This window comes from Python bivittatus, unplaced genomic scaffold, assembly GCF_059951505.1.
Source record: "Python bivittatus isolate LINGU-HERP-01145 unplaced genomic scaffold, Pbiv_v1 ctg000080_np1212, whole genome shotgun sequence".
Classification (NCBI taxonomy): domain Eukaryota; kingdom Metazoa; phylum Chordata; class Lepidosauria; order Squamata; family Pythonidae; genus Python; species Python bivittatus.
This window is the reverse complement of record NW_028277035.1, coordinates 67750121-67765495: the sequence shown is the minus strand read 5'-3', so window position 1 is coordinate 67765495 and position 15375 is coordinate 67750121. Positions and strand designations below refer to the sequence as shown.

The 15375-nt window shown below is 38.5% G+C and overlaps 1 protein-coding gene across 1 annotated transcript in view; it reads right to left on the bottom strand.

Moving 5' to 3' along the window:
- The window catches only part of SRGAP3 (SLIT-ROBO Rho GTPase activating protein 3), a 208621-nt gene that overhangs the window by 76102 nt on the left and 117144 nt on the right, over window positions 1–15375 (bottom strand). The window contains exons 4-5 of the mRNA XM_088134308.1: window positions 8718–8780; window positions 2199–2384 (exon numbers count right to left, since the gene is read on the bottom strand). Coding sequence (XP_087990434.1) covers window positions 2199–2384; window positions 8718–8780 — 249 coding nt within the window. The remainder of the gene's footprint in view (window positions 1–2198; window positions 2385–8717; window positions 8781–15375) is intronic.

The following is a 15375-nucleotide window of genomic DNA, read 5'->3' as shown; positions in this document are numbered from 1 at the left end:
CTAAACAACTCATCCTGGTTTCTTTATCAATCCACCTTGGGACAGCATGTGTTATGAGGCTGCTCCCTTTTGCAGTAAGATGTTTGTTTAATGGCATTTTAATTAAGATATGTGTGTAGGCTGTTATTTTGGTATGGGTGTAACTGTTACTCTGCTTTAATCTTATTTACAGATGTTGGGTATGTAAGCTGCTCAGAATCAGTATCAGTTCCAGCAGCAGCAGCATATAAACTCAGTAAAGTAAATAACAAAAATGAGAGGAAGGAAACAAACTGCATATACAAATTATTTATATTAAGCAAGGATATTTTAAAATCCTGGCTTGTTTTTCTGTCTGAAGATATCTGTAATCCTTTAGAGTAGTTTCTATAACACCAAGATTTTCCATGGATATTTCTTCTTTATTGCTAACTTAGCTGATTCAGAAAGGAAAGCATTAACAGGACAATGTGAACTATAATTTATTAGACAAAGTAAACTGTCAGCCCTAGATTATTTTGTCTAGAATGTCACTGCCACAAAGACAACTGATAAACTAACAAAAAAAATCCAAAATTCACCTTTATTGACTAAAATGTCCAGCCACTTCTTTTATGGTTACAATGAAGAAATAGCTCAACTGTTAATTTTGGACCTTCTTGACACCTTCTACAATATGTACATTAGTGTATTTCTGCAGGCCCGTCTCTAATCATAATCTCAAGGAATTAAAGCTTGAAGATATTGAATAGAATATTGTATTCAATATCCCACCTCTCCCATCATCTGTAGGGATTGAAGATCCAAGGGGAGCCCAGCCTTTGCTGCAAGTCCATGACTTTGAGAAAATACTCTAATTCATACTTAGAATACAGCATACGGTCATGAATGCTCTACAATCCAGCACAAGATTTTTCTTCTGCTCTTCACTCTTGAAAGACAATCAAAGGCTCTCTCAAGGTTAACTGTTGTTGGTAGCATGGGAGGGAAAGTGCACATTAACATATGGTGCTTCCCTATTCCTTTGATTTCTTTGGTTGGGGAGGCAAGGATATTATAGTTACGCAACAATCAGAAATATTCCTCCCATCTAGCTAATGGAGAAAGAGAGTGCCCAGACTGAGAAAGCCCCTTAAATCCAAGGCTCATGATTTTTTAAAAAATGGTCAACTGCACAACATCTGTTACTTTGAATAAGGTGGCTTTGTAAGATGGGCGTCCATGACTGGCTTTGTGAGATGGGCAGCTATATAAATTAGACAAATAAATAAAATAAATCTGGATTGCTGGAATGCTGCCTGCCTGCTTGAATTATTCTGTACATTTTCACTTAAGATCTTGAGACTGCTATATATTAGCTGCTCTCTTTACTGCCTGTTAGCTGTGGAAAAGTGCCAAAAAGGCAGCAGGTAGCTAGAGCTTTGAATCAGGCAGGCCTCATTCAGCAGGAAGGAGAGCCTGGGGGCAAATTGTGGAGCATTTCCACAGAGAGGGGTGCATTACCTCATCAAGGCCTGATGTGCTGAACCGTTAAGGAGAGTTGAAAAGAGCAACCTGTTGGGGAGAAAACCTTCAGAGAGAGAGAGAGAGATCAAAAAATCCAACAGAAGCAAAACAGCTTTTAAGGCCAAGATTCCTGAATCCAACAATCATATTTGTTGTTATTATTAGTCAGATTTATGCTCAAAGAGCATAAAATGATCCACACACAGCCCTCCTACTCTAACTTTATCCCCCCCAAACCCTATGAGATTAGTTGGGTTGACAGAGAGAAAAAGTAGCACAAAGCCATCCAATAAATGTCCATGGCCAAAGGGTTACTTGAATTTGTCTTTCCCCAGTCCTAAGCCAACATTTTAACCACTATGCTACATTGGCTGTTGAAGAGACTTTGCTGTCTGTGGTCAATTACTGTCTGTGATAATGTGACTAATTACATCTACTGGCTTGTAGAACACTTATTATATATGCACAGAATGCTTCCCCAACCACTGCAATATAGCCCATAATGCACTGGACACCACACTTTACTACTATTTCATTATCACAGAGGATAACCTACTCATGTGTCTATAGGAGGCCATCATCATCCAAGATTAAATAGTGAAATGGGTGAGATCAGAACTAGACATATTTGTTATTAAACATCATCCTGGGAATATATTCCTCTATTCATCTGCCAGTGGCCAGCCACATGAAAAACATGTCATACCACTCACCTTTTCCTTCATCTTCTCAATCTTCTTAACTGAGCTGCGGCGCTGAGGCCTATCTTCATGCCGCAATAGGTTCACACTGATGTCCCCTGCTTTGTTGAACTGCTTCTCTTCTTGCTTCTCAGCTTCCTTCAGCTTGCTTTCAGCACTGATGCTCTCAGCGTGATACATGTGGTAAGTCTTCATCACCTAAGACAAGAAAATAGCAACAGTTGGCACATGGAACATCTTCTTTCAAAAGCTGATAGAGGATTTTTTGATAGAGGTATATTAATTTTGGTTAACAAGTGCTCAGAATCTGTGGTGGAACAAGAAATAAGAGACTCCCAGGATTTTTTTTAATACTGTGATTAGGGTTTTAATAAATGTATTATGGCTCTTATAAGAATTTTTTCATATAGATTATATAGTTGTTTTATGTGTGTGTGTGTGTGAGAGAGAGAGAGAGGGAGGGAGAACTTTTTTTTTTAGGTTACACAGTTGTTTTTAACTTCAGCTGTGTATCAGATAAATATGACTGAAGATTTCAATCAAGTTCTAAATCCCTTATTAGGCTGGAACACCACTCCACCTGAATCTAACTCTCGTACATGGAAATTACTGCAAGCTTTTATGTTGGGTTTTAATTTGGTGGATGTGGTGTATTTTAAATCCTTCACAACAATAACACATCTTTTGTTCAGTTCGACATCAGAAGGGTTCTTGACTGGATTCTGTTCTGCTATCTCGATTGTTAGTAGATGAATTAATAAATATTATAGGCACTATTGCTATATCTGATCATTAACATATATACTGTACAGTATATACAGCATATATCAGTAAATTATCAGTTACTACAAGAAAGAATAATCCCATTTTTATAAAAGGTATTTAAATATATTATTCATAAAGGATCTTTTTCTAAAATAGATGCAAAAAGAGTTGGAAGGCTTTCCCCCCCCTTATAAACAGACATTCTGTGAATGGCTTGCTTGTTTGAGGTACTGCTTATGCTTCATGGGGAAAAAAATCAGAAAATTAAACAAGAAAATTTGGGCAAAATGTTAGAAAATTTTGAGCATATATGCAAGGCAAACTACATCAGAATTATATGCTTTTATGAATATTAAATAGGAACTTAATTCGAAGCAGAATAGTTATATAAAGCAAAGATTTAGCAAGTGAGGTGAAAGACCTGGTAAATTACTAGCCATTATCTCTACTATTAAAGACATCGAGGATAAAGTATTTAGCCATTCTGACTCAATAAATCAACTTTAAAAAACCTTATTCTTGATTGTATAATATTGAGTCACACGGAACCGAGTCAAATTAATCATTTTTACAGAATATAGCACCTCCTAAGAGTTCATATGAACAAGGGGTTATCTAGCTGCACCTTATTTCTCTAAACAAAATTATAGATACTATACCATTAAATCTATGAAAACAAGAAAAGCCTCTGGTCCAGGTAGTTACCCCATTTAGTGGCATAATAACCTATTTAATTCTTTGCTCCACTATTATTAAAGGTCTAGTATTATACCGTTTCAAATAAAGTTTTCCCAGCCTTCTTCAGTGAAGCTTCTATAACTGCGATTTTTAAGGCAGATAAAGATCCAGCTGTCTGTGCAATCTATCATCCAGGTTTTTTGTTAAATGCTAATGCACAAATATTGACTGCACCCTGACATGTAGATTGCAGAGATTATTGCCTTCAGTTATTCATCTTGCAAAATCTGGTTTTATCAAAGGTCACCAAGTGTACTGACCCTTATTCACATGATAAACTTACATTCTCTGACAACCCCAGTTGGAAATTGCAGGGAAATAATTTAGAAAGCCAGGTCATGGACAGGCAGGGATATTAATACTTTAGATCAGCTTAGTGCCTATCAAGTTATTAAATCATTTGTCTTTTTCTAAATTGTTTTTCTATAAACAATTAAAAAGTATCACTAATGTGATTTGTCACAGGTTCCTCCTTGAAAGATTGCTCCACAGATGCAAAGGCCGTGCTTAAATTTTAACAACCTAAAAATCCTATTTTTATACCTAATTTAACCTACACACCAGATATGTTCCTATAAGCCTATTCCCTCATTTACAGTGTTTTCAGCGTTTCTCTTAGCCTGATGGACTGAGCTCGAATAAAATACAATCTCTGCTTTTACTTCTGACTCTGCTCCTTTAATTCTGGAAAGTTTTTTTTTTAATCTTTTCTCTCACTTTCACAGTACCCTTTACATAGCCTATCGATTCATGCTATAGGAGATCTATTTCTCCTAGACATTATACATGGGTGAGTCACTTGGAAGTATACTTCACCAATTATCTCAGACTGTAGACTGATTCTCCTTTCCTTGCACATAGCTCTCGGCTGACTCTGCTTATTTCTCTCAGTCCTACAATAATTCAGCTCTCCTCCTTGCAGTCCAATGTGGTTCTCTTCTTGGACAAGTCTTCTTTAGACAAATTGATACACTTTAGCTTAAACACGCTATCTAACACACTCCACACTCTAGCACTATCAGCAAGCCAGCAAGCCACATACATGCCCTCCAGCCCTCCTTGCCTCTGAGTTAGCAACCAGCAAGTACACAGAGAATATAATGACGTTACCTGTTTTGTCTAGAACAGTTGTGAATCTATTGCGCAGGAAGAACCTATATCTTCCAGAACCTTGCTAACTCCCCAAAACATCACACAGAGAAAAACACTGCACTTTTCCAGTCTATTACAGCTCCTCTCAATACATACATGGGGAGAAAAGGCTCGGCATCTTCCATGTGGATCCTGTTCCACATGGATATTAGCTATTTGTAAGAACTCTGGAATAAAAAGTTATTAACAAATCAATGGTTCACAGCCTTAAGGAATATTTTATTTATTTTACAGGTTTTGTGTGCCTTCCCAGTCTTGGTGATGCACAACAAGCAAAAGGAGATGTAAGAAAGGACAGAAAAGGAGAGAAAAAGAAGATGTAAGACCAGACCTAGACATTCAGACTCTAGTAACATCCATATTAGTCAACTGTAATACACTTGATGTGGAGTTGCCTTGGTCAGCCAGAAACTTCCATTTAAAAAATGGCACTCAGCAAGTTGTAAATTGAGGCTGCACGAGCTACATAATTTCACTATTATGGGGAATGTTGCTTCATCTTCCCTGGCTGCTAGCCAAGGTCAGTTGGAAGTACTAGATTTAACCTTTAAAGCCCAGAACATCATTAAGCTATCCATAAAGTTCAGAATGCATATAATTCTTGGACCCATTATTTTGGGGTGGGGGTGGGAAATAAATCAATCTTTCCAAAATGTTTTTCTCAGATTGGAATAGAAACTACCAATAAATGGAGGGGTAACTTCCTATTATTTTTTCACCAAAATTTGTAAAGCGCCTAAGCCTTTTTAAATGCTTAACACGCTTCACTTTCAAAACAGCAACAGCAACAGCAGCAAGACCTTCTCTTATTAAACTGCTCTATACAGTGGATAGGACAACTGGGAATACAACAAAATTAAACAAAACATACAACTTGTGAGGATTCTTCTTGGAAAGTGTTTTAAATCTACATTTATGGTGACCATTTTTTTTTAAAGCTGCAGTGGCTTTTTGCAGAAGCCCGTGACTATATCCTTCACTAAAAAAACTGAAACAAGACATCTTTGTCTTAGAGCATCTCATGTTATGTAATTACTCACCTGTCAACTGGAATTCAATCAGTGTTCTAATAGACTTGGCTGAATGTGCCTTAGCTGACATCTGGACTCTGTTCTGGGGTCTTCTCACTTTAGATTAGACCAGTGTTCCTCAGCCTTGTCAATTTGAAGATGTGTGGATGCCAACTCCCAGAATTCCCCAGCCAGCATGCTGGCTGGGGAATTCTGGGAGTTGGAGTCCACACATCTTCAAGTTGACAAGGCTGAGGAACACTGGATTATATAGCTGATTTGGGTTAAAGTCTTATTACATTATTGCATTGCCTTATAAAGTATGCACACACACACACTAGTTTTCCCCAATCCACACAATTATTATTTTCCTTCAAGAGCCAGAAGTAGTTTTAAAACTCATTACTTATTCTTAAGAGGTGCCCTAGTAAAGAATGCTACTTTTTGCCTGATTTGTATGCTTTCCCAGGAGTTCTCTTCAATAAATACAAACATCATCTATGTATTTTTTGTCTTGCAGAGTTCTCTTGGCAATGCATGATAATTAGATACTTTAGGCCCTGAGTAATATAAACTAGTTTCTATCATACTGTTAGCACGTATTTCACATAATCATCCTATTGAATTGGAATAGAAAACACATTTTTCCACAGAAGAGTACAAAATTCAGGTAGGCATAGGATACCAGGCCACTCTCAAACAAAAAGTTTATGTTCTCAGATGCATGATAACGTGAAGAAGATAACATACAAAGCAACTTTGCATCTAAGTTGATAGCTTGCTAACTTAGATATACACTCTGGTTCAAAAACCATGCCTGAGATAATTCCTCAATCCATGTTCCTGTTCCACTTGCTACCAGTTTTTTCCTTCTACGAAGAAACATTCTCCAAGCACAAGACAAGAGCAATGTTTAACACCTTCTCAGCCAATGCCCTTAAACACTGAGCCACTAAACAAGACATAAAAATATCTTAAAACTTTATTTTTCAAGTATCCTGACAGTCATATCATGATTTAGAAAGTAAATTCTCTGTTTAGAAAAATACCCTATAGATATACAACAGTAACTAGAGCTCCCTATTGAGTGAATGGACTATTATAAAAGTGAAATGGGCTGAGACAATCATACATAAATTTGAAATGTAAGAGTTGTCTTACTACAATTCTCATTCCCTTTTTTCTCACACATACAAAACCATTTAAAAAAAAAAAACCTCCAAAAATTGCTATTGTGTCTGCTAAATTATTTAGATTTTTCTAAGCAATAGTACCTGAAACTTTCATAGAAAGTCACTATTATGATATTATGGCAAGGTTTAAGAATTTTTTAGCTGCACAAAATTTTAGGCCAGTGTGTTTTGCTGATAATTATTACACAGAAGCATTGTTAGGGTGGAATATCAACTGCAACAGCCAAAACTGGTTTATAGATTGAATTAAACAATGTGGAGGCTAACGTAAATGTTAACAATAGCTAAGACAATGTAAGTTTTTTCCAGGTCTACCTAGGAGAAAAAACTTTGAATGTATTGCTTGAATATGAGTAATCAAAAGTATATGATCATTTTCCCAACTGACTGTAAACAAAGCCTCGGAAATGAATTTAAGATGCCATGCTGAAGTCATCATCTCTGTGATTTCTAACTTCTTGAAGAAGAATTGACTTTTTCCACCTTTTTAAACAATGACCCTCATAGGCTACTTAGGGTTGAATCAGGATCTCAGAAGTACCACATGTACTTGTGTATTCCAAGTTTTGGGTTGCAAATGATCTTGGTTTGCCAAGGATTACTTGCTTTTGCATCACTTGTACCCTATTACAGAAGACCAGGAAGTCTCACCAAGGCTTTAATTTGGCCTGTTTGCATATGATCTTCGTCTCTGAGAAAGGTGCAAAATACACCAATGAAAAATAAACTGCTGTTACTACTAGATCTCTGCAACCTGCTCTTTCCTTGGCTCCCCTTCCACCATTTCATTCTCCTCAAATATTCTATATTCGCAATTCAGACTGCACCCAAAATACAACTATCTTAAAACAGTATACCAAATTGTTTTACCACCCAGCAGGTATAGGTCTGAACAGACTTTACATTACACTTCTGAGTTGCAGTATTCTCACAGTTACTAATATTTACCAACACTTTAGTATATTATAAGCCGCCTTGGGAAAATCTAGTTTTGAATGACAACATACCAGAGTTGACAATAAATAACTAACAAATATGAATAGGAGGAGGGATGTAAAAAACTATTCAGTGTCAAGGACAGATGACAGTAGCACCAAATTAAGAACATGTCAGAAGAACTATTAAACAAAACAAGTATTACTGTACTACTAATAATAACCGCCCAGAGTCATTCAATGAGACAGGTGGTGACAAATTAGATAGATAGATAGATAGATAGATAGATAGATAGATAGATAGATAGATAGATAGATAGACAGACAGACAGACAGACAGACAGACAGACAGACAGACAGACAGACAGACCGACCGACCGACCGACCGACCGACCGACCATCAGAAAAGCTACCCTGGAATGAGAATTGGCCCAATCAGAGAAACATTCTGGAAAAATAAAGGAAAAAAATAAGATAACCCCCCCCCCCCGCAATCTTTACTGTAATAGATTGTGCAACTTCAGACTTATCCACAAATCATATTTAAGAAAATCTGTTTTAAGGATTGAAATGTAGTTCTGACATAAATAGCATCCTTTTTCCTGATGAATTCTAATTAACTTGAAATACATCTGGAAATTTTCAAAAATGATCATACTAACTCTGTATTAGTAGACTACACACACACTTCACCATTCCTGAATCTTATGTCACAAGTGCCAAAGTAAAATTACTCACAGTGTAGAGTTCATTTGTAACCTTCAGGAGTTCTTCATGCATTTGAAGACCAATTTCCTTACTCTGCAACACAAAATAAGAACAGAAAGCTGAATGTGTAGTAGGTTCCCAAGATCTGTTGTAAAGAAAAGAACTGAATAAACATGCACTGTGGGCTTTTTAACATTCTTGAAGCTGGAGGTAAACAAAGATCAGCTTTGATCCTATAAAGCCGTGGTCCTCAACCAGTCATGTAAATGTCCACAGGTTATAGTCTGGGTGGGATATAGGAGAAGTCATTAAACTTTAAGCCTTCAAATCTTTTCACCAATGATAAATATAACAGAATACCTAAAATACATAAATATTCTTGGAAAAGTGGGATTTTATTTTTATCATGTGGAATCCAGATTCTTTGTCAAAATTATTAGTGGTATTTGAGATACAAAAGAATTTTCTGCTAAAAAGCAACACAACTGTACTATATGGCACTACAGGTTAAGTCTGGTCACTGTAAAAATTATGTTAGAAGACTTGTTTATGTTCTTCATAGTGCCTTAGAACATTCTTGCCATAATGTGTTAAATATAACTACAATGAGTATGATGAGCAAAAATAAAACAGGAAGCAGAGGTGAAGGCAGAGGAGGAATATAGATGAGCAAAAGATACAGATCTGGCAAGAATAACATATATCAAAAATGATATATTTTAGAATATGCGTACAAACCACTTCTCATGCCCTAAGGTTACCTAACCTGGTAACACCAACCTCAGAAAACAACAAGAGTGCAACAGTTCAATCCTGAGCTACATATATTCTGTACTGTGGGGGTGGAGAGCAGCAACACAAGGCAAGTACACCATTTCAGCAATAGATGACTTTGGGCAAGTTGAAACTTTTCTGAGTATATCAACTGACAAGCAAAAGACAGGATTTACAGCTCCTTCCTCCCCAGTCTTAAAGGAGCGAGAGTTCACACACTGTCATAGTACAACCCAAACCACATGATAAAATCACATGAATAAACTTTTAAATTTGTTAAGTGTGCGTACGACTGCATACTACTCTGTGTGTGTGTGTAGCAAGATTTCTGCATTGACCAACCAAGATCCTAGCTTCATTCAACAAACCAAAAATATTCTACCTCCACCAAAATATATATTTACAAAATACTTATTGCAATTGTTCAGATTTAAACTTGTTTCATTTATTCATACAACCTGCATTTGCTTACACTGATTCTCTTCTAAAATTAATTTTCTAAATGCTTCATCCGTATTTGACAAATACCATCCTCACATGAGAGTTTAATACAAACAGATCTGACTTCTAGACTTGTACCAAGTAAATGGAGTGAGTTGCCTAGATCACTGACTTGGGTGGCACATAAGTATGGTTGGTTTGCTAAAATTGAAGCACTTACACATTTTTCCATGCCTTCCTTTTCTTTTTTCTTTTTGACAGATTAAGGAACACAACAAGCAAAAACATTACAGGTAGTCCTCACTTAACAACCACAATAGGGACCAGAAAATTGGTTGTTAAGCAGGGTTGTCATTAAGTGAGTCACCACATGACTGGACCCAACTTTACAACCATTTTTACAATCACCACGGTCCTTATGTGAATCCAGCTTCCCCAATGGATGCTTTTTGCTGGAATTCGCTTAACAACCATGTGATTCATTTAACCATTGTAAAAAAGGTTGCAAATCATGATCATGTGACTGCGCGGGGGGCAACAGTTTGTGGCAGTCATAAGTGCAAGTACAGGTCGTAAAGCACTTTTTACAAGGCCATCGTTAAACGAATGGTCATTAAGCAAGGACTACCTGTATTTCATATTTCATTCCACCCAGAAAAATGTGCTCTGCTTGTATAAATCTTTTACATCTGTATTTTGAAATAGAGTTTAGGATGGTTCTTAACTGGGACTAGCAAAGATAACATAATCCCCAGTCATGCTAATGGAGGATGAAAGGAATTCATACATGTAGAGGATGAAGCCTGCAATCCATTATATATTCCTACCAAAAAAATAGAAGAACACTTGCACATGCTCTTAAATTGCAAGCAGATGGGAAAAGGCTTCCTCCTGTTGTCTCTGTTCAAGCACTTAGTTTGCAACTGCTGTTCAGTAGCCAAGGAAATAAATAGATACTGAAAATCTCAATATTTATTGTGGACAGTGTTCCAACTTGCCACCACCAACTAAACTGTTTAACAGCTACAAGTGCTCTTTTCCCCTTTTTGTGAGTGTCCTTAACCCATGCAATGAGCACATTCTTCACATGTGCACCTACTTCTGTGAATTTTAGTGGAGGAGGGTGGGAAGCCAACATAAAAGCAAAAAACCTGTCCCTTCTCCTTCCCTCCCCCACATAAGTCCTGTGTTATTGATGGCTTTTACATGAAGAAGCCACAGGAAGAGTAGAAGAAATCTGCTTTCCACCCTGGAATTTTCAATGCACAGCCCAGGACTTCAGGAAGGGAAGGGTCATGAAGTAAGAAAGGCTCAACCAATTCCTCCGTGCTTTCCACCAAATGGGTCAACTTGGAAATTACAGCATGCTGACTCAAATGAAACAGAGTTGTTGTTGTTGTTTTTAAGTAATTTGATGCCTAGTCCTTTTTCAATGTATGTATCACACAGGAAACTGCAAATCTTTTCTTGCCGGAAAACAAAACAGAGCAAAATTGCACTGATAATGCTTCATATGTGGAAGCACCATCTTTCCTGAAGATTACCTCTAGAACTATTTAGGATAATATTTTTTCTGGGTAATTCATTCCAGATTTTCTAATAATTGAATGGCAAATAGCATGGAAGTACTATAATCTGATAACCCAGAGTTTCATCATACATGGGGAGGGTGCATGCATGCCAAGGGACCCCGCTTCTGTCAAAAAGTCCTGTATCTAAACTCCACTGCATAAATATGACTAGCTATCAAGTAAGATAAGTGACCTGCCAGATGTTATCAAACCATTACTCCATACAATGCCAGCCTTATAGCCAACGGAATAAGGATGCTGTAGATGGCAGCTATCAACATCTACAGCATCCTCAACATATCCATCCCTGTTATAGAAGATATGCTGTGGAGAAAAAGGGTAGCTCAATTTACAAGAAAAGAACTGATGCTTAGTCAAAATGATTTGATCCAGCCAATCATAATTACTGGCAAAAAAAAATTTTTCATTCAACATTCATCACATGCCAGCAAGCAAGCTAGAGGAACTTAAAATTGGGAGAAGCTGATATGAAATGCACACATTATATTTCTACATAAATACGCTATGTTTGTTTAGGCTCCACCAGATCTGGAAATATTCTGTTGTTGACTCTCAATGGGGTTGCATTTCTCCATTTGAGACTTATGCACAATCTGGGGGTCCTTTTAGACTCTCAACTCCTGCTCATAAAGCAGGTGAAAGCTGTGGGCAAGAGGGCCTTTGCACAGGTGCATCTAGTGTGCCAGTGGCGCAGTTCCTGGACTGGGAGACCCTTCAGAAATCCACTCATGCCCTTGTCACCTCACAATTGGATTACTTTAATACACTCTACATGAGGCTGCTTTGAAGACCACCCTGAAGCTACAGCTGGTCCAGGACACAGCAGTACAGGCAGTGAGGGGTGCACTACATTAGACACATATGATCCTGCTGCTTCATGACCTTCACTGGTTGCCAATTGATTTCAGGGTGCAATTCCTCTTTAAAGCCCTTCATGGCACAGGGCCTGGCTACCTGAGGGACTCCTTATCTACAGTTGTCTCTGCCCATCCAGTTCAGTCCAGCAGAGTGGATGTACTCCAGGTCCCATCCATTAAAGAATGTCATCTTTCAGGATTCAGAAAGCATGCCTTTTCTGTTGCAATTCCTGCCCTCTGGAATGATCTCCCCCCAGAGATTTGTGTGGCTCCCACCCTTATGTCATTCAGGAAATTATCAAAGACCTACTTATTCTCCCAGGCCTTGGAGACACAGTAAATGTGGAGTCCCCCCCCCCACCTTTTTTTGCTTTGTTTTATTTTATTTGGAGCTTATTTGTTTTGGTTTGGTTTTGGTATTTTTGCTGCTCTACTAAGTTCAATTTTTATATGCTGGTTTTTTAAGTAAACCATCCAGAGTAATTTAGGAGTTGGACAGCCTATAAACTAAACAAACAAATACATAAATAAAATATGAAAAAGCATCAGTCGAAGGACATATTATTTCACCATGAGCATGATGGATCCTCTGCAAACAATTTTTGGGCCTTTTTGTTTTTCTGCAAAAAGAAAATGTTTGGAACAGAAAGACAGTAGCACAGAAATGTTTTCATTGCAAGATCCAAGATTTTTCCTAGTTTGTAACCTCATTGTTTAGATCTCAAGTGTACTCTGCCATAAACCTTTCCCAAGAAAATTTACTACTGCACTAGGGAGGGGTTGAGTTTTATGTGGCAAGAAACCACAACAACTAGAGGATGAGCGCCCTTTGTCACGATAACTTTACATGACCACTGCAACAAGAAAACCAGTGTTGCTTCTAAACAATATAAAGAAGTTGAGAGACAGGTTTATACCTCCCTGAGCCACCCCATCAACAGAAAAGTAAATGGCATGAGAGTATACCAGCTTGGTGTAACTGATGAAAAGCCCCGGGCTAGGAGCCTGAGAATAGATCATGTCTCTTAGGCAAAGGTTGTTAGAACAAATATAACAGCTTTTGACAGAAGGGACCTTCTGACCCATCAGCAACTCAATCCTGAGGGCCAAATAATAATAAAACTTCTTCGTGTTGTGCGACAGTTACACCCCTTCCTGGATCAGGAGGGCCTCCGCACAGTCATTCATGCCCTGGTCACCTCTGGGTTGGACTACTGTAATGCGCTCTACATGGGGCTACCCTTGAAGAGTATCCGGAAGCTACAGCTGGTACAGAATGCAGCGGCGCGGACAGTTCTTAATGCCTCTAGGAGGGCACGTATAACACCCCTGTTGCGTGAGCTGCATTGGTTGCCAGTTTGTTTCCGGGTCCAATTCAAGGTGTTGGTCATCACCTTTAAAGCCCTTCATGGCATGGGACCAGGTTATCTGAGGAACCGCCTCCCCCCGGTCATCTCAGCCCGCCCCACTCGGTCCAGCAGAAGGGGCAGATTGCAGACCCCACCCGTCAAGGAATTTCGATTGGTAGGGTCTAGGCAGAGAGCCTTTTCTGCTGTAGTGCCCGCCCTATGGAACATCTTGCCGCCTGAGGTGCGGTGTGCCCCCTCCCTCATGGCTTCAGGAAAGAGATCAAATCCTGGCTCTGCCAGAAGGCTTGGGGGCCAGAGGGGGGCCCGCACCTATGGAGATGGCTGGTGGGGTAAGGGGTTGTCCCCCCCCCAGCATCTTACAGGTTTTTTAGGGCCAAATTATAGGAGGTCTTTAGGCCATTTTTATATATGTTTTTAACTATTTATAGATTATGTCTATGTCTGGAGAGTCCTGTGTTTTTTTATTATTATTGTGAGCCGCCCAGAGTCACCCATTGGGGGAGATGGGTGGCATACAAATTTGAAAAATAAATAAAATAAAAATAAATAAAAACCCAAACCTGAATCATATATCCAAACCCAGCCAGCAGAACTTTATTCCTGAACTATTATGCAGTTCTGGTTTGACCCATGCCTTGCGCAGGAGGTGATCCCACTTAGAACAGTAACACAATGCTATCACTGTACTATTAGAGATGGGTATTATACAGTATATCTCTAGCAAAAACAGTGTTAAGATGTCACAAAACAGGTTGTGCTTCATGGCTGCTAAAGGAAAGCAGGCCAGGAAAATTCCACTAGTAACAGAATGCTGTTTGTGAAGGAGGAAAAAAAAAGTTATTTTTGTTAGGTAACAAGAGCTGAAGTATTTTTCAGAGCTATGGTCAATTATGGAATTATTCAAGGAATAGCTATTCATTTTTTTTCTATTGTTTCTGCTCACCTCACCAGATCTAGCAGAAAGATCATGCTCCAGACCCCCTCTATTCAACTATATCACCTTGTTGGACCCAGAGCCATACCTTCTCTGTGGCAGTGCCTGCCTTATGGAACAGTATCCCCCCAAAGATCCAGATGGTCCTGACCCTGTTAGCCTTTTGTAAGACCCTGAAGACCACCCATAGTCACTGGGAGTCGGGTGGCATACAAATTTAATATATTGTTGGTTGCACAGTCAGCCAGTTGTTTAAACTGGATTTGGCATTTTTATCCACCTGTCAAGTCCTTCTCAAGGACCTGGGATAGGCAGATGTTGTTTGATGGTGTTATAGGTATCATCGCAGAATGTCTCCAGGTATTGCAATGTCCACTATCCAGACTTTTTTGTCTTTCTTATCAACAATTGTTTAGTCTGGGGTGTTATGTGGCAGGTGCTTGTCTGTTTGAATTCTAAAGTCCCAGAGCACTTTCGTTTCTTCATTTTCTATTACTTTGTCTGTTTTGTTCTTCAACTTCTTTTCTGTTTTAGTTTGCTTGCATCTGATCTTAGTGTGCTGATTTTATTTTCCAACCTGATCTTCCATTTCGGTGGTGCACTGTTCGGCTTTTTTTCTTCTTTGTAGATTTTGCATCCAAGGTATTCAGTTATAACTGCAGCCATGCTGTACATTAGTTGGCTTGTTTCTTGCAGTGAGCTGGTGTTTATATTTGATAT